This window comes from Asterias amurensis, chromosome 1 (genome assembly GCF_032118995.1).
Source record: "Asterias amurensis chromosome 1, ASM3211899v1".
Lineage (NCBI taxonomy): Eukaryota > Metazoa > Echinodermata > Asteroidea > Forcipulatida > Asteriidae > Asterias > Asterias amurensis.
In genome coordinates, this window is record NC_092648.1 from 8,261,113 (window position 1) to 8,287,084 (window position 25,972).

General features: G+C 37.4%; 1 protein-coding gene across 2 annotated transcripts in view; it reads right to left on the minus strand.

The window, feature by feature from the left end:
• LOC139944656 (ciliated left-right organizer metallopeptidase-like) overlaps positions 1-25,972 on the minus strand; it is a 51,092-nt gene that overhangs the window by 19,791 nt on the left and 5,329 nt on the right. For both annotated transcript variants that reach the window (XM_071941733.1, XM_071941724.1), the window contains exons 2-11: positions 21,858-22,210; positions 21,288-21,366; positions 20,026-20,089; positions 13,977-14,126; positions 13,141-13,263; positions 12,803-12,881; positions 6,832-6,977; positions 5,885-5,959; positions 873-1,036; positions 2-95 (exon numbers count right to left, since the gene is read on the minus strand). In XM_071941733.1, coding sequence (XP_071797834.1) covers positions 2-95; positions 873-1,036; positions 5,885-5,959; positions 6,832-6,977; positions 12,803-12,881; positions 13,141-13,263; positions 13,977-14,126; positions 20,026-20,089; positions 21,288-21,366; positions 21,858-22,170 — 1,287 coding nt within the window. In that variant the 5' untranslated portion in view covers positions 22,171-22,210. The remainder of the gene's footprint in view (position 1; positions 96-872; positions 1,037-5,884; positions 5,960-6,831; positions 6,978-12,802; positions 12,882-13,140; positions 13,264-13,976; positions 14,127-20,025; positions 20,090-21,287; positions 21,367-21,857; positions 22,211-25,972) is intronic.

Below are 25,972 nucleotides of genomic sequence, written 5' to 3' on the forward strand. Positions count from 1 at the left end.
CCTGCTGACTAGCCTTCATTATCTGGCATTGATCCCCCTCATTGATGATAGAACATGTGGCTTTGTCTTCGTGAACATAATGACAACCAGAACAGCTGTAATCAACATAAATCAAATGGATTCAAGTTACCTTCAAATCATTTAGTAATAAAGTTATCTGAGTGCCTGTTCAATCTGAGTGCCTGTTCAATCTGAGTGCCTGTTCAATTGTCAATAATCACAGAAAGCTTGAACCATCTCAAAATAATATTTTTTTATTTTTATGTAAAAAAAGTAATATTTGTTTTATTTGTTTTATGTACCGAATAAATCTGACAGCATATACATGTATACACTTAAAGTTGTTATCATTTTTAGTTACACAAATTTATGGCCAGTCAACAGGAAAAACAATTTGTAAAGCATGTATAGCATTATGTTCAACTAAAATTTACATAACATACACCATTATAATGCATTAGTGACTCACAAAAGTTACCTGTGTGTACACAACTAAGTGGTCCAAATGCATTCTGTACATTTTCAGAGAATTGGGAAGACTACATGTAGTACATGTAAGAGCATTCTGGCAATTCATACAGGCTTTGGATCAGCAACTGGCTGCATCATAGCGCAGTAATCCTCGTCATGACAGATAGTCATAAAAGCAGGTATAGTTAGTAACTTGGGGACTAACTCTGCCTAAAATCCAAGCGCCTGTATGATTGTAATCAGAACCAGAGTTTGAAGATTTTCAGAGAATTGTATACATGTAGGCTCAGTCTTCAGATGAAATCAGGCCTTATTGGATGAGCCATTTACAAGGTAGATTTTAGTAATGTCTAGAAATGTCTGTGTAAATGTCTTAGTCATTAACTTCAAAATATACTCACCTATGATTGCAGAAGAATGGACTCTGGCACCCGGGCTGCATGCCAAATTCACAGCCTTGGTTTTTCCCCCATAAGATTTCTTCTCCATAATCAAAATTCACTTTGTACCAGCCTGAATCCTCAAAAACTGCAAGTGTCAAGTTATCTAAAAAAGTCCGGTGTGGCTGCAGAAGTAAGAATATGTAAATAAAAAATATATATACATGCATGTCCAACAAGTGCGAAGGAACATGCCGAAAAACAGTACCGGTACATTATGCAACCTATTAAACTTTCGGTCCTACAGTAAGCACTGTTTTTAGGCTTCATCCTGCACACAGAAAAAACCTTGATATATCAAGTACTGACCCAATTCACCTGACGTCATCATTAGAATACTCTTGGATGCGCCATACTGGTAGGCAATGTCACTGTGCGTTATTCAGCATGTTCAGTGAAGTGCACACTTTAGGCACTGTAGCATTTATATGTAAACCTATATCCCACATGCGTGCAAGGGGTCAATACTCAATAATTAATTTTTGGTGTATCGGCTGACAGGCATCAGGTCTTTCAAAGTAATTTTTTAGATCTGACGCAGTAAGGCAAAAAAAAGTGTTCTGTTCCTGGTTACGCGACTGACCTTAATTTATGGCGTTACCCTAAACTTTTTATATGGCTTGAAATTTTTTTTTACAAAAATGTTTTTTTTTTACAAAATCACACTAAACAACTAGAACCCATCCAGACAAGATTACTGATTTGAGTCTAATGATTTTTTGATCCATGGACATCACGTCGTGTTTCCTGAAATACCCAGCAGAAGAAACTCACAACGCAACGCACTGCGCATGCATGTCTACCTAACGGCACGCAATCTGAAGATTGCACAAACTTAGCATTGAGCTGCAGATTCTGCATATAGCACAAACTAAACATTGTGCAAAAGTTTGTTAAATTTGTTGATTGCCCTCCACAGATAAATGAAAGAGGACTCAACAGAAGACACAAGTGGATGATTTGGGGCACATAGAGTGCATTGTCATCTCTATTGGTCTTCCTTGCCACTTTCCAGAGAATTTGTTTACAATTATTTGAAAAATAAAAATGTAACTGTGGGCAGAATGATCAGTTGGTTTGACATGTTATATTGTAACCCCTACCCCCCCCCCCCAAATTTTAAACCTTATTCACACAAACTTCATCTTGGATGAGCGAAGGTTCCAATATTACACTTTGAAGAAATGGCTTAATTTAATCAGTCATTATGTGGATTGACTTATTGCAAGCTTGACTGAATTAAGGGTAGAAACTCAAAAACTGAATTAGAAGTACTACAAATTTAGCTCAATGTCTTCTTTGAAAACAAATCAAGGGTTGGATCGGATCTTACAGACCAGCCTAGATGAAGCTACCTCTCTTGGGATGTCTGGAAGGGCAATGTTGCTCAGGACATGTTGAGTTGGACATCCACACGGCCGGTGTGGACAGAGTACCTCCTAACTGGAGCACAATACACTTTCCCAGGTTTTGGAATGGCGATGGTTTTAGCAGTTCTCATAGTTTTAGGAAGATTTTTCACTGAGATTACTCACGAAAGGAAGACCAGCCAGTTTCTTGCTGCAGGGCCCAGATGTTTCAGGAATTCTGACTGGATGTTGTCACACTTCAGGTTGTTAAAAGCTGTATTAACTTCTTTGATGGTGATTGGAGTTGATGTTGCAGTTTCAGCTTCTGGTCTTGATTTTTAAAGGAGTGCCATTCTTGTGTGGTCTCATGTTTAATCTGTTTGTCAATCGGAGCTTTCCCCACTTTGATGAGGTGGCTAGCTATAATGCATTTGGTTTGACTGAAGGTCTGGTTGAGTTGGACGGTTGTTGGTTGGAGCCGAGATGGCGAATGAGGTTCCTGCTTTTCCTACTTGAGTGTGTGCAGTTCAAGTTGCTGGTGGTTTGTTACCATCTTAAGGAGCGTGGATAAATTATGTCACGGAAATGGCCGCGTCACATTGCATTCCTTTGCATGACAACACAATCAAAAGAAAACCTACCCAGTGGGAGCTTCGCTGTATAAACAAGGAACAATGGTGTTGGCCGAAAACCACTGTGTGGTTATAATCGGCTTAAGGGTAGATAAACCCAAGCTGTTTCCATTGCAACTAAATCCTACTGTCAGTTCAATTAAAAAAAAATTAAAAACCCAAAACAGAATCCATAAAAATTATCTCCGGCTTGCATGTACTATATATTTTGACTGGTTTTGTTTTTTTAAGTTAAAAAAAGACCAATCCCGCTCTTTTTTTCTGATTAAACAAAATATTGAATTCATGTAAACAGATATTGTATTTACTGCATGGTTTATACATTTTTATTTTGCTTTTTTTGAAAAGAAATTTTCTGCACATTATCATCAGATTTTTATGAAATGCTTTATAAATGAGTAAATTACTAAAAACAAAAAAAACCACCAGATAATCATCCCCGCCTGCATCCTTTTTTCGAGGCCGCAATCCTTTTTAATATCTTTTTTGCAAAAAATTTAACATTTATTTACTATTTTTAGTAAAACTTTAAAAAGTTCCAAGAAACTGCTCCAACTTGACCACGTGTTGACAAAACGTGCATGCCCACCAGCGATGACAATGTTGTATGGTTCTAGCTCGGGCACCAACGCTGGTTACTACTGCAATTTTGGGAAATACCAAATTCTCCCGAGCTTGCGAAGACACATGAAGTCTTTAATCTCGAGGTGTTTTTAACTGATTTTGTAAGCTGACACGTCATTTTACCGACAGAGGGTGTCACTTTCCGCTATCGCATTGTTCAGTAATCTGAACACCAAAAGGCACACACAATAGAGTTTGATATGGTGGGACCTTAAAAATCACTGGAGCGCATAATCCATCCTGGGATGGCCCCATGACAATTTTGGAACGACCGCATTCTGGAAACGAGTATGCACGTGGGCGGCCGTGTTCTTAATTTATCCATGGTCCCTTTATTGGGGGGCGGGAGCATTATCAAGGCACTCAATGAGGTAGTAGGCAATGTCTGGATCGCCTGAGCTAGTGAACTCTTCAAGAAGTTGTTGGCATTCAGAGTCCAGGCATGGAATGTATATGTATGCTTCAGTCACTGATGGTTCTTTGATGGGGATGTAAACGCCACTCTTTTCAAGCTGTTCAGAGAATTTGGTCCAGTTTGCCTCGCTAAAGTTCCAGCGTGTTTTTTGTAGAGATCTGGTTGTTAGGATTTATAGCCCAATGTGGGTCACAATAGGCCTGTGCTGACTCCTTGGAAAGTCACCTAGTACCTGTACAGCTGTTTGTAGTGGTTGGTCATTGTGTCAGGGGGACCCAGCACACGTCAGGTAAATAGTCTTGATTCCAGCGTGCAGAGTGGAAGGAGCGGGGGGTTTTTCAAGTTGATGACCAGGCTCAAGCTCAATTGAGATGACCACTCCATCAACCAGTCTCCATTGCTGTTCGTGGTTCCATAATCCCGAGACTGCATGGTGGCTGTTAAAGTCTCCCACATACATGTACATGTAGATAGCTGGATGTTGATGAGCTGGCAGAGCAGTGTCGGTCTAGTCGATAGAAGGTAGTTTGTAGTCGTTGATGATTTTGTAGCTGCCACACGGATAGTATCAAAAAGTTCTGCTGATTCAAGAAGTTCAGTGTCGGCTAGATCAGATCGGATATACGTACAGTCAACTCCCGTTATTACGAGCTCGCACGTTACAAGGTTTTTTGCTGGTCCGAAACTGCCCCATGCGTGTTTCAATGCATTAATACATTGATTATATGAGCACGGTAGTAGCGACAACACGGTTATAACGACGTAATTTGGGGGACCCATTATGAGCAAAACATTGTTTTAAACCCTTTTGTAACAATTGAACAATACAAAAAACAACAAAAGAAATACCTGACAGCTTGTAAAGTCGTTATTTGTGGCTTTAAAGACATACAATAGAGGTGTTAAGAGGACGCTACTGCTAGCAACACTAATCCAAGACCGGGAGTCCCGAGTCAGCAATCAAGGTTGTTAATTCCAAACTTAAGCTTGTAGTCCAGCTGCTAACGCCCATAAGTGGACAAATTGTGCACTTTTTGGTAAAAGCATGAAACTTCCTACGGAATTGTTATATACACCCTAAAGATCATTTTAAGACTTGGAACCATCTTGGTAGGATAAGTAGGCTAGCATGGTTCAAACAATGAAAAAATCTTTAGAAATGATACTGATCCACTGAGTTTATGAGCCCATTTTGCATTTTCAGACGAAAAAAAACCCACCCACAACTTACAAACAAAACTAGTTATGTGATCAATATTATTTAATGCAAATAGCAAGATTTTACCTGGTATCCCACATTGGCAATGAACCATCTAACATGACACAGGTGTGAAAATTAAGATTCTATTTTTTTGTTGCTAGCTGGGACTAGGTGTATTGCACATGCACACACATGCATGAGCAATATAACACGGAACAGCAAGATCTGTTACTGCTCCCAAATATCCAGCTTTTCACAGTAGTAAAAAGTACAACATATTACATAAATTTCAAGAGTGCAAGAGTACACCCCGAAAATTCAACTTTTCTTACAACATTTTGCTTATAGAAATCATGAGAAATTGTCATCAGAACCGGCTCAGAGTGCATCACACAGCATGTTGAGTCACAAATGTTTTCCCAGTGCCCTTAGGCCCCAGACCTCAAGGGCTTTGCATTGGTCCCTGCCCCAAAGAAACAACCCTTACTTTTAAGAGTTGGGGAACACTACAATCACATTATACACTGTAAAGCTTCATGACCACTTCAAAAACCAAATCCACCATAGCAATGACAGCCCAACTTCTCCATGCCTGCTTGGTTCAATTCTCACAAAAAACTTTCTACATCAATACCAGCACATTCTATGTACGGCTGCCAAGTTGTCACTTTTGATCCTGAAAATGCAGGACACAAATGTCAGCATTGTGGAAAGAACCTTGGTTTTTAGTTGTGAATTCTGTTGGGTATTACCTGATCAACAACTGGTGCCATAATAGAGCCAAACATCATGCTAGTAGCCCAGTGCGAGGAATATCCATCACTGGTCTGTTCAAATAAATGGGGAAACAAATAAGGTACAACAAGGGTAACATCTGTAAAGTATCAGTAAAATTCACAACAGTTGTGTTATTAAACAGAGGGAAATTTGCATTGGGATAAAGAATATAAGTTTTTGTTTTACCCATATACACTGATGTGTATACTCAGCATTTGCCTGATGTGCCTGTGATTTTTGTTTTAAATCAAAGCTGGAAAACCACAACTGTTTTGACTAGTGAATCTTTGCATAATTTGTCCAGACTTAATTGTTATGTTCAATGGTGACTTGATTTGACCTTACTTCCTGTCCCAACCCAATGTTCAAATAGAAATATATTAAGCTACTGAAACGATATGTCATGTTGTTTTCATAACTACAGCAAGGCCCAATTTCATGGAGCTGCTCAACAGGCGATTTGGTAGGTGTAGCGGAGTAAGCGTTTGTCTAAAATGTTTCAGAAATGTTGTACAATGTATCTTCTTCTTGTTTACTCTCAAGTTAGTGTGTAACCTTTCAAGGGGCGCTTTGAACCAATACAAATAATACATATATCAGACAGAGAAAGTGACGATTTGGTTTTCATTGCCACTCTGCATTTATTTCTTCCGCAAATTTGTCAGCAATTTCTTCTTTTTGGCTTCAGCAAACATTCTAAAATGTTGTGTGCACAGTTGATTTACTTGCCTAAGCTAGCATCCGCTCGTGAAATAGGTTTATGCTTATGCAAATTTTTCTGCTAAACAACTCCATGAAGTTGGGCCGAAATATTACTTGTTTAAATTTTGATGTTTACTCATTATTATCATCATGACTATAGTTAACCAAACATGCATTCAAATTAGTCTAAGTAATATTTCTCAGGAGACTAATTAATTACCTTTTCAAGAGGCCCACCAAAGCAAGTTTCTTGACAGCCAAAATGCTTCTGAGCTTGTACAATTACTGATGGGGTTACCAGTCGAGGTTGTCCATGTGAATCATCAACAGCAGGACAAAGCCCACTAGTACATTCATGATCATTAGCTACAGCAAACACAATCAAACATATTAAGATAATGTTCTGTCCAACAGGCGTGTAAAATGAAGATGAATTGATTCAGGCCAAAGTACATGTAGTATCAACCAAATTGCTTCCAACAGTTGTTTTCAAGTCTCATATTTTGTGTACATGTCGTTCTCTGAAACCAGTGACAAAATGCACTTTCAACCAAACAAAACCAAACCTGAACTTTGTACTTTGTGTACCTAGCTCATTTAGTCGTGGGATTTCTGGAAAAGATTACACTTAGGGGCTTTCAGGGGTAAAAGTTGGGAACTAGACTTTGTAACACAATTTGGGTATTCTGAATCAGCCATTTTTATCAAAACCTCTGTACCCAGGCAAAAAAACTAATGACATGTGATGAATCTAATGTTCATACGTGTTGAATGTCACAGAATAGGATTAAAACATTTCTGGGGCCGATTTCACTAAACTTTGTTTTGCGATCATGGCTAAATTTAACGTAAGCGCAACACAAACCACAAAATCCATCATAGTTGCGATGGGCGGCATTTTCAATTTCCTTAAGGTATTTTTGCAACAGATTTTATTTGCGATGGATTTATATAAAAACCTTTACCTGGTCTGGGTGAGGCTCTTGCAGAATTATTTTACCTTTAGCCCATCATCGCAGCAGTTTTGCATGACAACTAAAAAAGTCGTCCACCATTTTTTCAAGAAAACGCATTTAAATCAGCTTTGTTGGTTGGGACGTAGAAAAGCGCTATAGCTATCTGGTTTTATCTGAAACCAGCCACACAGAATTAACCATTATGTGCCACATTTACCATCAAACAAAGTTTAGCAAATTTGTAACTTGTAGTATATAATAAGACAATCAAATGAAGAATCATAAATAAAGGAAAACTTACAACTACATTATGCTGGGCTGTGAGTGATGTAAACACAATGGTAAATATATGTCAAAAAGAAGGGAAAAAAACGCTGCTATCTTGCAGTTTATTGTGACCATACAATGTTTGCGATCAAAATACTCAAAAACAAAAGTGTTACAATAAGCTAACCACTAAAAATCAATAACTAACTGTGCCAAAACAAACAAACAACTACACATACACAAGCATGCCTGCATATAATATTATTATCAGTATCTGATCGATGGGTTTGTTCTGTCACAGAAAATACGTTCTCTTTTGCATGCAGAGGGGCACGAGCGTTATTCACGTACGGCAGATGCATGGCAGTTGAATTTTACTATGGATTTGATATTTACATCTACTCAAGAGGACCCGCAAAAATCAATCTTGCGATGGATTGCAAAAACGGCCGACTTTAGTGAAATAAGTTTTTTAAATCCATTGCAAATTTATGACTGATTTCGCGATTTGCGATGGATATTGGCTGTTTGCGATTGACTTAAAGTTTAGTGAAATTGGCCCCTGATGTAATTAGTATTATTTAATACTCATAAATATGCAAATTAATGCCGCCAGTTTTCTTCAGTATTTCGGTAACTAGGTAAGCAAAGATGACCATTGAAGTGATTTACCTATGTTTTGAAGGTCTCAGAAAAAAATTAAAACATTTTTGAAGTAATTAGTGGTAAACAATATTAACAAATATGCAAATTAGTGGCAGCCATGGCAGAAAAATTATGTTTATCCAATATCTCTGAAACTAGGCAAGTAAATAGACAAAGAAATGTTTTACCTATGTTCCGAGGGTCAAGCGATGCATGGAATGTGATCAATGACAAGCCAAATCCCTAAGATGCAAATGAGCTGGTATATCCACGCGCTTATTTATGCAAATTATTATGACTAACAATGAATTTCAGGCAAAACAAATCTATTTGCCCCTCACCTATTTTTTGCATGGGGCGGTCGGTCGGGATTTTTTTTTTTTTTTTTTTGAGATGTCAAAGAATGCCCCAAACTGCATTTCATGAAAGATCTAGGTAGAATCAGTGGTGTGATTACGGTAGTCCGGATGGGGTTATGGTTCATGTTGCAAAGTCATGTTACAAACTGTGACGTCACTGGCGGCTATTTGGTGTGGAAATGCAAAAGCTGGAGAACTGTGTTCAAAACCAATAGGGGAAATTCGTCACTGGCGTCCAGGGTCATTATAGTAGATATGCTGTTTTTGACTCTCGGCTGAATAAGCCGCGCGTCCAGGTGCATTTTGGACTTGAGTTAACTATTACCAACTGCAAATTTTTAGAGTAAAACGGTTATTAACCTGTATCTGCGATGTCTATTTGGCCATATAAATAGGTAATAGTTGACATATTGAGATCATCCTTTATTGGCTCTTTAATGCGTACTCCCTATCAATCAAAGTTTGGTGAAATGTTCACTGTTCCATACCTGAGCTTCCTGAGCCCATGTACAAGGGATGGGAACATGGTGACTCAAATCACAGCCGATACCCATGCCATTTGAGTCAAATCCCTAAAAGTTACCTGCTGGAAGTTATTTTGTGTTCATGCCAGAAGCATGGGTTTCAATGCACAGCAATGTGTGCATTTCAAGAACAGATGGTGATCGAACTCGTTGTATGGCTGTGTTTGGAAACAGCAGTTCATTCTACACCCAACTAAAGATGAGGGATTTGTGAGAGACATCAATTGCTCTTTTGGGCTGTATTAGCATCAAGTAGTATTTCGGTGTAGAGTTAGGACCTAAACAAAAGACTGATTCGTGATTTGTTATGAAATTCATTGGTAGTCATACTACATGTACATGTAGCTGATTTGCCTAATAAGCATCTGGCTTATCATTGATCCCATTGTTTTAGCCTCAGAACATAAGACAAAACAATTCGTTTTTCATGTTTGCTTGCCTAGTTACAGAGATATTGAAGAGAAATTATGTTTTTGTAATGGCGGCCACTTTTTTGCTTATTTATGAGTATTAATAACCACTAATTACTTCAGAAATATTTTAAACCTATTCTGTGATCTTTAACATCTAGGTACATATGCATCACTTGTCATTTGTGCTTGTCATGTGACAGAGGTTTGCTAAAAAATGGTTCAATAAAGGTTCATAATTGGCCTTTCCACAGCTAATTTGATTGTGCAAGTTAGATGGTCAAAAACTCAAAATATCACTTCTAAACCATTTCTTCAAAATCAGCACACCTGAAATGTATTAAACAGTCTGGTTTCCCAAAATGCCCCTAAAACCTTATCAATTATTTTTTTATTTATTCATTGGTTTATTGTTAAAAACACATTGCAGCCAAAAGCTTAATTAAATGCAATTTACAAAGAGAAATACAATATTAAAACACAGGCAGTCTGAGACAAAATGTTACAAGAAAGCACACTATATATAAGACTAACAGTCCTTAAAAGAAGATCAAGAAAAAATTATTAATTAAATTTGGGTGAACCTCCAAAAAATTGATTGGTTGATACAATACAAGACATAAAATCCAATGGTGGACTGAGAGGACAATATTGCACTATATTCTATTTAGTAACCCAGTCATGTGAATCTGGTAAGGCGACACCTGTACAGTTTGAACTTGGGTTGATTTCTGAGCGACATTGATGTATTCAGAGTGTGGAAACCACTCAGAGAACTGCTGTGAGGAGCAAGCTTTTGTTGAGGGCTCTAGGGCTCTTTTCAGAAATGCCACTAGACTTTCATTGTTCAAACCTATACAATTCCAATTATTCAATTGTGAACATCAAGTATCATATATAATCCCAATTTATAAATACCCTGGACAGTTTATCCTTTCTTATTGGTTGAGAGGAGATCATGTGGCAATGACATGCAACATTAGCAATTGAAAATTATCGAATTTATCTAGTAAAAAGAGGGCATCGTAGACCGTATTCAATAACCCCATGACAGTGGCCATTAAGAGTGGCCATACATGTAACTGTAGGGCTGTAGGCTAGCCCTGGCAGCCTTATACTTTCATATTGTACATGTACTACAGTGGCGTCCTGGACATCAGGGTACATTTCGTGGGCGTAAAATTTTCACAGCTTCATAACTCAAATCTTACCTGCAACAAGCCACTAATTTCAACAGATTCACATTCCATGGCAGCATATATTTTTCTGTGGTGGGTTTTGATCGTCATATATTCTTCACAAATCCGTCATTTTCATGAAATAATGCAGCTCCCAACGTTAAGGAATTCAAATTTGTGTTCGTGTTCTCAGTCTGTCGTGTTTATGCAATACCAAACGCACAACGGGAAAATCTTGCGTTGTGGTCCGTGAACGCTGTGCAGTCAAGATACGGTGACCAAGAATATCTTGCGTCTTGCAACATGCGTCTGTACGCGAATGTATACACGTACGCACGGCAACAGACAACACTGTGAGAAAACGATCGAAACAGGAGTTTTTTTAACATTGGGAGCTGCATTATTTCACAAAAATGACAGATGTGTGAGGAATATACAATGTATGAGGACCAAAAGCCAACGCAGAAAAATGTATGCCGCCATGGAATGTGAATCTGTTGAAATTAGTGGCTTGTTGCAGGTAAGATTTGAGTTATGAAGCTTTGAAATTTTTCCGCCCCAGAAACGGGCCCTGTATCTATGTACAGAGGAAGAGTCTTATAAAGGGCTATGCTGTAGGCTGTATCATGTGTGTATGCGCGTCTACATACATGCACATGCTCTCAGATGCCATGTTGTGGGCAGGTATTTGAATGGTGAGCAAATTTCACCGCACAATGGACTTAAGTTGCATATTAAGCTTGCACAAGTTTCAAACTTGCATAGGGAGCTACTAAGCACATGCTTAGATATTCAACACAGAGTCAAAGTAAGCTGAGTCTTCGGCCAAAGAAAAAATGTTCTGTTTACGGTTATCAAACCGACTTAAACTATATGCCGCAACCTTAAACTTTTGATTTGGCTTTCTTTTTTTTTTAATTAACCACAAACAAAATGTCTAAACATGTTTTTTTTATAAATGAAATGAAAACCAGAACACATTTTAGACAAATTTACTGCTGTCTCCAGGATTTGAGACTCATGATTTTGTTTATCCACATCATGCGTTTCTGGTTTCTAAAACCCACAAACAAAACACCAACAATGTATTGTACAACATGTACTTTTTGTTGAGCGTATTCTACAGACTGATTGGCACAATGTGCAGAGTGCGCAATATTTTTCCTATCATCAGCTTGAGCTGCCTTGCTAACAATGCCCAAATCTGCAGATTGCACATACTTTTGCTTGATCAGCGAATTCAGCTGCCTATCCTGCAAAGCACAAACTGCAGATTGTGCACAGTTTGTTCCAATTTGTTTAGTAAATCCATTGAACAGAAATTGTTAGCGGTTGTATTTCAGACGTCATTTTAGCAGGAAATTTATCTTTTTGGACTCACATCTGAGACAATCATAACTCCATTAACCAGGGACATCTCCTGCGTTAATGCATTTTGAAACAGTGTTTTAGTTACTAGGTTTTTTTTTATGAATTAAATTGGATAAGTACATGTAGGTAATTCTTACACACTTGCTAAACATATAGGAAGAAAAAACAACCAAACTTTCCAACCTACAGACCCTATTTAAAACTGACAACAGTAAGTGTAACCGGAAACAGAACACTCTTTTCAGTTGGCCTTAACTGTCAGGTTTGTTCTCAACTTTTACACGGTTTGTGGATGTTTTTAACGGAAAGGTGTTCATGGATGGGAATCAAAGTGAACTGAATTGGTTTTGTCTCAGTAAATCATCAAGAATCGACTAGTTTAAAATAATTAGTTTCAAACCTCTTCACCGTATTTTGATTTCCTTATTAATAAATATAGCTCACATGTATAGGGATTGTACAAATCTGATTTTATGCTTACTTGTTTCTGTGCAGACTTTGAATTTGCTGAATAAGGAAGATGAGAAACCCAATACATGAAATATTTCATGTACTGCAAGCTGCAAATGCAAAAGAGACAAGACAAACTGATGGAATGAGCACAGTATTGGCATATTTATAGTCAATGTTTATGCCATTAACTAAAATGCCCTATAACCACAGTAGTGTACCATCTTCAACTGTGTAAAGTTGTGCGTAATTGCCATTGCATTTAGGAAGTAAACATATACATAAACATTAGCATTATAAAAGCAAACCTTTTTTATCATTTTCAAATATATACAGTGTATAAAAGAGAAGAAAATTTGTTGCCCTTACCAAAATGAATTTGGATTCATCAAACAAGTCATCTTGAAGATGCTCAGGACAGAAATTGATGATGCCTGCAATGGGTCGATTATTCTGATCTACTTTACAGTAGGCAGCGTAAGCTGCAACTTGCTGTTGAACAAAAGGGTGCTACAAATCAAATTATTGTTAAGAGTGTCGTCTTCTTACATGGTAAAAAAAATCCACATTGTGAAAAGTTTACTTCAAATACGTACATTGTACACACTCAAAAGGCCTATACAGTTTGTCCACGTTCCAAAAAAAGCTTGTTTTGGTTGATACAGATCATGTTCAAAAACATAAACACTATGACACCCGCAATTATTTATTTCTAAAACTTCAAAAATAGTATTGTAGAAGAGTATTAAATGGTACAGAACAGTTTTACACCCTGTTAGGTTTCTTGAAAAGACCTGATTAATACAACTTTAACATAATACAACAATGATGTGTCTTGCTTGTTGCCTACGTACATCCACCAACTCTAAAATCTCACTTAACATGGAGTTGTTTGCATAACTCACAAAATTCTGCACTTTTAGGTGCACAGTGCCATGCCGCAATTTGAGCCAATAATAGTACAACAGAAACAAGGGACATATATCTAATACAAACCATGTACATTTGTATCTCTAATTCAATTGCAAGGATACTCTTTGGTATCTGTAAATTTGTTTGTACATGTAACCCTTACCATTCTCCAGAAGACGATCAGAGCATACTGATCGAAATGTCAAGCTAATCCAAGGTTCTTTTCAGAACCACCCCAACTCATTTAGAGATTGTTATTACATGGTGTTACCTCAAACTCTTCTATAACTCACCCCCAACCCACACTGTCCAGTGTGTTCTGCCTTAACGTATAAAACTGTGTCAGTATCGGCAAGTCCTGATCCATTTGAATAAAGCTGGTTGATTGGTTCTGGATGAGTTTCATTCCATTGCCACAGACCCTCCAAATGCTCATCAGGTATCTAAACAGTCAAAAACAAAGGAGTTTGCTCTCAATCTTTGGAACTTTGAGTGCTGTGCTTTAAGGGGTCGTTTTAGAGCTGGATACACAAAGTGAATACCAGTCAATTGGTACGTGCAGACAAGGATTTATTCCAAGGACCGCAGGTGTCTAAAAGATGAAAATGACTAAATCCAAAATGGGCTTGCGTTCACACACAGAGTTTATTCTTGTTGAGCGGACTAAACTAGCCCAGGAGAATTATTGGGTCATGCATCGGCGACGCACCAATGCTGGTTCCGGTTATTTTTATTCCGCATGCGTTTTCCACAGGGTTTTTTCCGCTATAGTCTCTACGAAACTCATGGTCATCATGTAGCGCTGTTGGTGAATTGGCTGCGCTGAGTGTGAAATGAAAACGAAAAACGTCTGGCACCAAAACTAACTACGCGCACAAGTATCCAAAACTGTCGCAGTCATAAAAATAAAGCACACGTACGTATAGAGCTCAAAAACCGTCAGCAAACAGATAAGCTTTACAAGAGTTTCTTACTTTATTACGCCTTTTAACCAAAAAGGCATTATGTATGAGAATAAAAAGAGTGCCACAGGGCTCTATACTTGGCCCCCTGCCCAATTTTTTTGTACGCGAACGATATTCAACTTAAACTTTCTTCAAGCCTTATACAGTACGCAGATAACACACTTTTGTCCAAAAGAGTTTTAACTGACGCGCAGGATCCTCTACTTCAGAAAGACCTAAACCCCATAGTTGACTGGGCCAAATTGAACTGTTTGCGCTTAAATGCTGACAAGTGCGAGTCGATACGGTTTACATGAGGGCGTAGGAGCAAACCAGGCTACAATCATGGAAACACCTCCCTGGAATGTGTAGACTCCATCAAGCTTCTAGGCTGTATATTCCAGAGTAACTTGTCTTTGGATCTTCAAGTGCAGGCAGTTACTTTTAAATGCAACAGACTGATTGGTTTGATTCGCCTCATCTCTGGCAACTGTCCTTCGTGCGTATCTCTCCATTTGTTTAAGACTCCAGCCAATCTTGGACTATTGCTCACCCGTCTGGTGGATTCTCCGTAAAAAACAAATCAATTCAATCAAATCCGTACAGCGCAGAGCCAGTAAGATGATACGTCGCCAAAAGTATATGGAACAGCCTTATCAAGAAAGACTGAAGACTCTGGGTCTTATGTTGGTGTCTGACAGAAGAACTGTTTGAAATAATATTTAAAAAAGTATTTGCTTTATTATTAAACTGATGATGTCCACTCGGTATAATTTTATGAATAACTTAACTAATCTGTCTTAAAGGCAGTGGACACTATTGGTAATTACTCAAAATAATTATTATCATAAAACCTCACTTGGTAATGAGTAATGAGAGAGGTTGATAGTGTAAAACCATGTGAAAAACGGCTCCCACTGAAGTGACATAGTTTTCCACGAATTTGATTTGAGACCTCAAGTTTAGAAGTTGAGGTCTCAAAATCAAGCATCAGAAAGCACACAAAACCGAAGACCAATTGAGCTCAAATTTTCTCACCAACTGTGAAGGCTAGTCTTTGACAATTACCAATAGTGTCCACTGGCTTTAACTCATTAGTCCCATCACTCAGAATTGCTCACTTTTCATCACCTAAAACCTTAAAAATTTTCTACCATTGTTCGCTTTCATAAAATGTTTTCAGAGCTACATTAACATTGGATTTTGAAAGAATACAAATCCTTTTGTATGAAGCTGAGGGGAGAATTTCCTAATTTTTTCCTAACACAAGGCACAATGTTGACAGATATGCGGTTTATGGTTTTTATTTTTGAATTGTTGTCCCTTCCTCTTATTGCTATGGTGTTTTGTTGTGGGTGTATTTTTTTCCCTCAATAATCTGGTTTTGCTTGTGTTTTAATGTTTACTTTTGTGTGATTTTAATGTTTCAGTGCAATCTCCTTTTTATATTGTATATTTATATTTGTTATCGTTGGCAGGGGTCTGGTTTTACACATCTTTTGATAAAAGTTTTTATACTTTTGTTTTACCTTGACAGCCCCTGTACAACTTGTAACTATTGTGTATGTCTAAAAGATCTAAAATAATTAAAATAATAAATAAAAGAGTAGTGACTTAAACTGAAGTTTAAAACCTTGCAGGGCCATGGCTGTGCTATAAAGTTGGTATTAATTTTTGATCCCGTGTGTGTAGCTAGCTGTGATTAGATGACACTTTCTTGTATATAAACAACTGTTTGTTATCGTAAACCAGCGCTGAGCACAGCATATCATTTAATTACTTGCCGAAGACACTACTTAAAAAATAAAACTACTGAAAATGGGAACTTGTTCTCTTGTGACGTCCGTTTGGAGCTGTTTGAAGAAGGGAACGGAATACCGGGTCGAATTTAGGTTGCATCTCAAAAGTTGCAAAAGCCCCTATCCAAGCAAGAGCGTTGTACTGTGTTGAACAAGATCTGCATTATTTCTGTCCACATTTTGTAAACGATTTTTTTTTGTCGCTTGTTGGTTAATTCGATTGCGATGAACATCAACAATAATAAGGGAATCAATGTGTGGTGAAGAGGTTTTCAACTAGTGGTTTAATCCCAACCAGGCCTGGTTCTTGATAATTTTACAGAACCAAAGTCGAGGTAAATTGTCAAGAACCAGGCCTCGGCATTTTTAAACCACCAGTTGAAAACTGATTCAACACACTTCAACTCCCATTCATAAATACCTTTTCGATCAAAAAACATCAACACTTTGGTCAAAAAGTAAAATAAATGCAAAAGCTATAATTGTTCAATGATTTCTTTCAGCACAACACCCCTCCAGCTATGAAATGGTTAGGCCCTCCGCCCCCCTTCGGGTAAACAACTCCTTATAAGGGATGGCTGTGCGCGTCGCGCGTCAGCCATTGCTCTCGACCAATAGGAATGAAGAAACTGTCTTATAAGAACAGGTGCAAGCACGTGATGCGCTCTCCACCAATAGGAATAGCGAAACTGTCTGAGGTATTTATGAATTGTAAATAAAAAAGCAAAGGGGTCAGAGATGAGAGGCATAAACCAATCTGGTTTTAAAGCCAGATTCCCCGATATGGTAAAACAAGGAAAGGTGTTTTGAGATGGCTGAACTGACCAAACAGATCGGAGGTCTTATGTATTGATAGTATGGGAAGACGTATCCTTGCCATTCTGGACAGTGATGGAGGACACATTCAGTATAGAGGACCATCTTCAGGATATCAGCAGTAAGAGTTTATAAGATAAAAGCAGAGAATACATTTCATGGTTGAGTAAACATAACACATTGATGTCTTTTGTCTCGATTTTGTCTGTGTGTGATGCTTGTACGAGTTCCCTTCTGGAATGGGGTGAAAAGGGGCTTTTTCACTTGTTGATATTCGACCGTAAGTCACTCAAGTGCCCATAAATCCAGCAAACACTGTCGTAGTGCAACAAAAGAAGTGTCGAAACACGCAGAAGATAAGGCATTTTCTTTATTATGTGGACCATTTGTCCAAGTCTGTGACCAAGTCTGAAATTCGGACCCTGATATTTTCATAAGTGAAAGCTATTTTGTTTATTTATACATTGTAATAAACTAAGAGGTACCTAGCAAGATATTATACACAATTTTGACAGCCCAGGCCTTTCAAATAAATCAAGGTAGAAGATTTTGAGTTCCTGACGTTAGCATTTTTGACAGACCTCAACAACCTGTTACATAATTGAGGTATTTAAATGATCAAAACTTCATATTTGCAGGGCATTTATTTAACTTTTGAATGCGCAGGTGGTGGGGGATGTTGACAAATAATTTAACAGCAAAAGACAATCAAAGTCCGACTAAGCCGATAATAGCGTCACGATACGATATCGCCAATATCGATGTTGGTTTTGAATTTATCGAAATATCGTCTCAAAACGATATATTTTTTCATACGGATTTCTTACAATCTCACAGGTTTAAGATTTGTTAGGGCTGATGCCATCTTTTATTACTTCGAATGAAAGTTGTGGCTAAACGCATACCTTGTTAACATCATCATATCTAGACATGGTGGTCTCTCTTTGCAGCGCTGAAGCATGACCAACGTTCTGAACCGTTTATGTGCTGTGTGAATACCCGAAGCAGTATCTATCACCTCGATCCCACTGTTATTATTGTACTTTATTATTAGGGGATGCATGAAATGAGTGCTGCCGTGGCCAAGCGTGGGTACAAAGCTGTCTAGGGGAAATTCCCTTGGCCAGAAATCACCGCGTAGTTTTGACGGTGAGTTGACCAACACAAGCGAATTGACTGTGAATATCCATGTACGTGTATAGTGATGATTGTGAACGCATTGGAATAAAAATAGTGGCACCAGGTTTTTCCTCCATGGGTTTTTAGAGATCGCAACACTCCAATCGATTGAGGTTCAAATATGATTTAATTGCTTCAGAGCCAGTGATGTAAAACAAAAAAAATATTACGTTTTCTGTTTCATGGAATATGGATGTAATGTTAATTCAGTAATTTTCACGCAGTCCGTTTTTTTTTTTTTTTTTACTACACAACAGTCATGTTTTGATGGTCTTGTCTTCGTCCTTGCGGTAAAACTGTTTTCAGCGTGCAATTGAGCCATTGTTGTCTCCCTCTGAATAGAAGGGTACTATCAATTTTCAAAAATCTTCACGATATATCATCATATCGGCGATATTTACCTGACGATATATTGCCAGTCAAATTTTCGATATCGTCCAGGCAACAATGAAAAAAAAAAAATAATAAAAATAAGGGGAAATTTTCCGTGCGTCTTTTTTCCCGTCAAAAACATCAAAAATAAGAAACACGTGAGTTACCTGGTCAACTATCAGCGTAATCAGTTTTTCAAATCTCCAGCGATGTAATTTTGTAATTTTTCCTTGTCTGTCATTCACTTCTGCGCGACGTTCATGAATTTTCTGATCAGCCTGTAAGTTGACCTTTGACACGAGACAGACCCCCTAAAACGTCTGCTTGTAGTCAGGCACCCTCAGTGTTTTTACGATCAGCACATGTTTTTCTGCGCGATCTTATACTCGGGCAAAATAATCCTGTCAAGAAAATGACGTCGGCATCAGACGAAAAACCAAAACGTCTTTCAGATGATTTACAACGGAAATACTTTCTTCAAACGCTAGTTTTTGGAAACTAAATCAAATTCCGTTCAGGTACGTTTGATGTGGATTGCGCGAAGGTAATAAAGTCTTGAACCTCATTTTGCCATTAAGTCTGTCTATTTTCTGGAACGTCATGCAAATCTGTCATTTTTTGGTGATTGTCACTTTAAATCTGTCAAAAATTGTGTTCGAAACTGACGATTTTTACCTTTAAAAAAGAACGTGGATGCTTGACATTAAGTTTTCATTTTTGACAGATATTAGGTATGAGAGGCTGCAATAATCAGAGAAATTACAGGATTCTTGTGCCAGAAAAAAAATAGTAACAGACAATATTTGCTATGTTTTTCTGTCAACCTTTTGCCCTCCTCTGTCAGGCTTATATTTTCTGTGTTTGGTGTTTTTGTTGAGTTTTTACTGATTTTATTTAAAAATAAAAGTACATCTGTTGGACCTCATTATAGTGAACAATGAATGTTCCTTGTGATTTACTTCAGCTAGTTTTTAATTAAATATATATAACCACACGTTTCACTGCTGCAGACTCTACACTTTTAAAATGATCACAACACAATTAAAATTAACTAATCTATCCTTATATGAACATTTTAGTAAACCTTTTAAGGTGTATACAGTTATGTGAAGTGCACACCATGCAGGTTTGCAAAGAGTCACTGTCTCAGACATGTCAGATGTAGGCATAAAGTCAATGTTTGAATCAGATTCATCTAGCTCAAAAAAAAAAAAAATATTTTTATTTCTTACCACAAAATTGTCCAAATCACCAAAGCATCTTTCACCTCTATAGCCCTTGGACTTTACAGCACACCTACAATATATAGACAACATACCAACAAATGTATGAGGAACCACCATCATTCATTATGTGAGACATCAGTATGAAACAGCAATAAATTTGCAAAGATACTTTTACAGGTCTGAAATTGTTTAAGGTTTCTGCAACTACGGTGAGATTAAAAACAGTTGCAGGCAATATTAAAAACAAGATATAAATTACAATTGTTTCAGTCAGAAAAGCGAACAAACATGCACATACACGGAAGTCCATTTTGTGTACCAACTGTACAAAAATAGTCATAAACTTGTAAATTTTGAAGAGCCCAGTTGTTTCTTAGTGGATTCTGATAGAGGATGACATGCTCTATCAAATGATTTTTATTTAAATGACCTACAGTGACCTACATTTCAGAAAATTTATTTTTGATGAAAGAATTGATTTGAGCATGGTCTCATCAATTTGATACCAAATTTGCATATATGTGATAAAAATTGACATGTTTATAACATATTTTTACCAAAAAGGTGGTATTTTACCCTAAAAATGTCAGATTTTAGTGGTTTCTGCCCTGACCACATGGAAAGTCCAATTGGGCTGAAAATTGGTGTGCATTCATTGCTCATTAGGACCTACAAGCACAGCATTTTTTTATTTAAAAATCGGAAGACATGAGGTAAAAAAAGTGCGTTGGTCTGACATGGAATGACCCATTTACCAAATCAAACATTAAATTCCGCCAACGTTTTAGACAGTATTAGTGAAACACGATGTGAAAATAAGATGTGTAAAAAGTGAAAATTTGTGTTGTTTAAGCGGTGTCCATTGCAATACAATGTAGTTCCAGCTTCACACAAAGATTTTATAGCAACGATTATATAACGGTCCATTCCCGTTCATGATCCAAGGTATTTGGAAATTCTGACCAGTTCTATATTAGGCAGTCTAGTCAAGAATTGTCTTTTCGGATGTTGCTCGCATACAAACAGAATTCCTGTTTTTTTCAAGTCCCACATGATGCAGTATTAATGTTGTCAGCTTGCTGCAATATGTCTTGGTCTTGTAGGTTTTCACTAATAAATGGCATGCCATCAGCTGTAGGCAATTTCTCCATGGGTGTAACCTGCCTAACAGATCAAAGTCAATTAATGATTAACAAGTTCCCTTTAAAAAATTTAAAAACACAAGTCCTTTCTGCTTCCCAATATGAGTCAAATCACTAGTCACTTACTTTCCTGTATTAATACCAGTGGAAAACGGCTGACATGCTTCAGATCTGGTCATTAGCAATGGACCTACAACAGGTGTAACTGCAAAGACAATCAAACATGTCAAACATTAATAAACACAAGATGGGAAAGATTACATATTAACTTTCTAAGCCAAGCAAATTATAACTTCATGCCAAGTTACAGTTGATGCTCAAATATAACGAAAAAGACAAAGTACAGGATTTTGTAATTTTTGAATTTGTAGTAGGCCTACCATTTAAAGTTTTGTGGTACCAAAATTGCAGAATATTTTTGTCCAGCAAGTATAACTCAGGCTGAAAACTAGACAGAACCTACAAGTTAATTCCCATACACTTCACCACCTCAGGTTGGTATTCAACAAAATTTTCTGTGCCTCCTCGCAGTATTATTTTTAAAAAAGATTTTGAAGTTTCCAGAGTAGGCCCCTAATCATGTGTCAGTGACTCTGATTTTAAAACATTGAGCAAAAACAGAAAGAGAACAGATAGAACAACATCAGAAGAAAATGCATCCATCATATAGCAACTGAGAGTAATATAATGACAAACCTAACAAGATGTTATGGATGATGGAAATTGCTCCATTCACAATTGTCTTTAATCTCTCTACATCAGATGTATCAACAACTTCTTCAGGATCTTCGATGTTAGCCTTTATCCTGATTGGCTGATACAGATCTTCAGTGGACCTTTTATCCCTCGCAGTTTTATACATGACAGGGCTTGTGCTGACAACCTCAGACTGGATGTCATCAAATATGCAGTGAGTTTCCAATGGAAAGCAGTAATAGACTGATTTCTGGCACTGTAAGAACACCGTCAGCATCATTGCATAAAAGGTCAATTTAAGTCGTTGTTTCATCTCTCAGGTCTCAAATCTTTTAAGCCTGCTTGTACAGTATCTGTATATATGTAAATTGTCAAAGAAAACTGGTAAGTAGTTTAAAGTCACTGGACAATATTGGTGATCCCTAAAATAATTGTTAGCATTAAAACAATCTCATTTGGTGATGAGCAATGGAGAGCTGTTGATACATACATGTACTATAAAACATTGTAAGAAACGGCTCCCTCTGAAGCAACGTAGTTGTTAGGAAAGAGGTAATTTCTCACTCAAATATATATTTTTTTTCTTCAAACAGTAGAGTATATGTTTCTGAACAATAAAATATTTTTTTGAGTAATTGTTTTTTAACAATTTATATTTTTAAACAAATAAATAAAGTTGTGTGGGGGTGACTCCGCCTACCCCTTTTGTGACGTCAATCACAAGGCAGACTTTGCCTTGATCGAACATCGAACACACATACGTGCAAGTCATTCAAGTCCTAGTCGTGAGTTTGTACGTTTCAAAAAAGTTTTTTTCTTGCATTTTTTCCCGGCAGAGTCGACCAGGTGTATTGCTGCTGGATGCTGCAAAACAACTAAAGATGGGGTCAGCTGGCAAGTCTTTTCCAGCGCTGTGCAGACTGTCGTGCTTCGGGAATCCAGACTACACTACACATTTTGACATGAAGAGAAAAGTTCTTTTCTAAAACATGATGCCATCCCAACAATTTGTCCAGGTAGTGAGGAAGTCGAAGAAGGTACCTGAAAGACCTAACGAACCTGAAGGAGCATTTGCCTAAAGTGAAAAAAATCAGGTATTGTTTCAACTTTGAGGGCATGTTTTTAGCTTGTGCCAAGCGTTACTATCTTGTGTTGGCACTGCATGCGATTCTTCGTGCCTCGATTGACGTCACGAACAGCGCCCTCTCGGGTCAGGCTTATTTTCAACTTTGTAAATAACATGGAAACTAATATTTTTAAACCTTAGTTAATTGTTTATTAATATTCCACTCATCAAAACACACATTTAGAGACAAAAGATTTATTTTGACAAAACACCACTTCCAGGTGACTTAACTGAGCCCAAGTCCTAAATTTAATCTTACGTCAGGAAGAGTTTGGTGAAATTGCTGGCAGAAGTGCCATTTACAAATGTATGTAAATATTACTGTATCACATGCAATCTGCTATATAAAAAAAAATGTGAATCCTTAGCCACACGTCCACACCATTTCCTCATGCAGCTAAGAAATATAATGCGACTGACCAATTTTTTTTTAACAGAAGGACGCTAAGAGGTCAGCAAAGCTGGATATCTTGGTTATGACTTACTAGAGGACAATAATACATGAATTAAGAGATCTGGGGCTCTGCAGATGCCACTCATGCCCTACCCACAATGCATTTTTCCAATTCACATGCTGAAAACCATGTGTTGTACATGTGCCACTCCAATCTGTAACTTCTAGTTTCATCATTTGTACAGAGTCTTAATGTTAACATATGAAACAAAATAAAGAAATGCAACATTTCTGAGAATTTTGAGTAGAAAGGTGAAGTAATGGAACTTATTTACTCTCCACAAATTGTGGACATGTACATGTTTGTACCACTGCCTAGGCTGAAAAAGCAGAATGTTATGTTAAAATACAAAGATTTCAAGAAGAGCACAGAAAAATCTCCCAAAAGAGCAAACAAAAGCAAAAAGCTGATGTCCTCTTGCCACCATTTTCCTTCAGAAACAAGAAACATGATGAATACAAAATGCTGCCTTACAAATCAGGGTATTAATGCAAGGGTAGCAATGCATGGTCAGTGGTGTGTGGTGTAACATGCAGTGAAATTTATCTAGGTAAAGTCGAGGAGATGGGTGATCAAGAAGGTTTTTGTTTTGTTTAATACACTTTTTCGACACAAAACAAATTGTTTGTGGCATTGAGGAACCTGTGGTAACCAGCAACAAGGCAATTTTAAATTCACAGACCACTTTTTAAAAACAATAACCCAAACTTTGATTTTTCAGGGACAATAATTAATCATGTATGTAGGTCACTTTAAATCTGCGATTTTATTTTTGTTCAATTACTTACTCGGCAAGATATTTAACATTTTATGTTAAATGCACAACTCCTCCAATATATATTTAAAATCCACAAAAGAAGAATAGAAACTGTAAAGTATCAGCTCAAAGAAAATTCGAGTAAGATTTAGGTCATATTTCGGAATAAAAATTTAGGTTTTTTTTCTTGTGAAAAAATTATCTCGAAGCAGCAAAACCGTCGACCGCCATCTTGCTTTTTCACATGGATTAGTCTTGGCCCAGATGTCAATGATTGCTCCTTTTTTTTTATCAAAACAAAGTCGTTTTTGTGAATGAAATTTTACCGAAAACCATGAGGCAAAAGTTTCCCTATGGCGCCACCACTTTTTCATTCGATATGAAATAATATAGTATCTAATTTACCTGATTGATACTTCTAGAAACTATAAGGCTCCCCTGCAGTGGCGTAACCAGAGGGGGGGGGCAGGGGGGCCGGCACCCCCCCCCCCGATCAGAACCCTTGCCCCCCCCCCCACCCATATGAAATCAGCACTGTTCCTAATATATAAATCGTTTAAGGCTGCATAAAATGCTGCCGTAAAGGAAAACTTTTATTCATATCAGTATGTGGACTATAACATGAAAAATGCATGGAAACGCGCGCGCGATCTTATTGGCGGTAAATGTTTATTGTGGTTTTGCGGTTACAGAGAGTGCAGGATGTGACAAAGTTCTGTTAAATACGTGGTGGTCTGAACGCAGACCAATAGCTCCGTTAACACAACTTAGTCAGATCATGGAGGTAGAAATTTCCATGGTCAGATGCACTACAGAGAAATTTACTACAGCAAAATGGCCAGCGAAAAAAGGTTGCTTAGACCATTAATTTCTTCTCCTTTGAAGCAAGCGGTGCAATTGAGAGGAGATAGGCCTATTTTAAATATCTGTTTCATAACTAAAATGTGATTATTAAACACCCACATTTTCAATCATGTATTTTTTTTTTTTTTTGATGGCTTACACTTGTTACAATAAGGCCAAGTAAAAAAAAGAAACATGTTTAGTGTCTGGGTTTCTCAAAAAAGGAAGGAGGAGGGGCTTTTTATTGTTTATTTCAAGATGGCCGCCATGAATGTCAAATATGTTTTTTCTGCTGCTGAATACACAAAACATTAATGAAACAGTTTGGTCAAGGCATTCAGACAAGACATTCAGATTTTGTTCTGTTTTGCTGAGATCATTTAAAATAACCCTTTTTCAACAAAACAAAACAAAGAAATGTGCATGAAAAAACTTAAAGGAACACGTTGCCTTGGATCGGTCGAGTTGGTCTTTGAAAAGCGTTTGTAACCGTTTTTTATAAAATGCATATGGGTAGAAAGATGTTGTAAAAGTAGAATACAATGATCCACACAAACATGCCTCGAAATTGCGTGGTTTTCCTTTTAACTTGTCAACTAACACGTCGGCCATTTATGGGGGGTCAAAATTTTGACTCCCATAAATGGCCGACCATGTTAGTTCGCTTAGTAGAAGGAAAACCACGCAATTTCGAGGCAAACTTGTGTGGATCATTGTATTCTACTTTTAAAACATCTTTCCAACCATTTGCATTTTATAAAAAACGGTTACAAACGCTTTTGTTTTGACCAACTCGTCCGATCCAAGGCAACGTGTTCCTTTAAGAGTCCCTGCCTGTAAGAGTGTACCAAGTGGTGATTCATGGGTTCTCAGATCTTCTTCTAAAAAATTAGAGTGATACATCATCATACCAAACGAATAAATCCAAAATTTT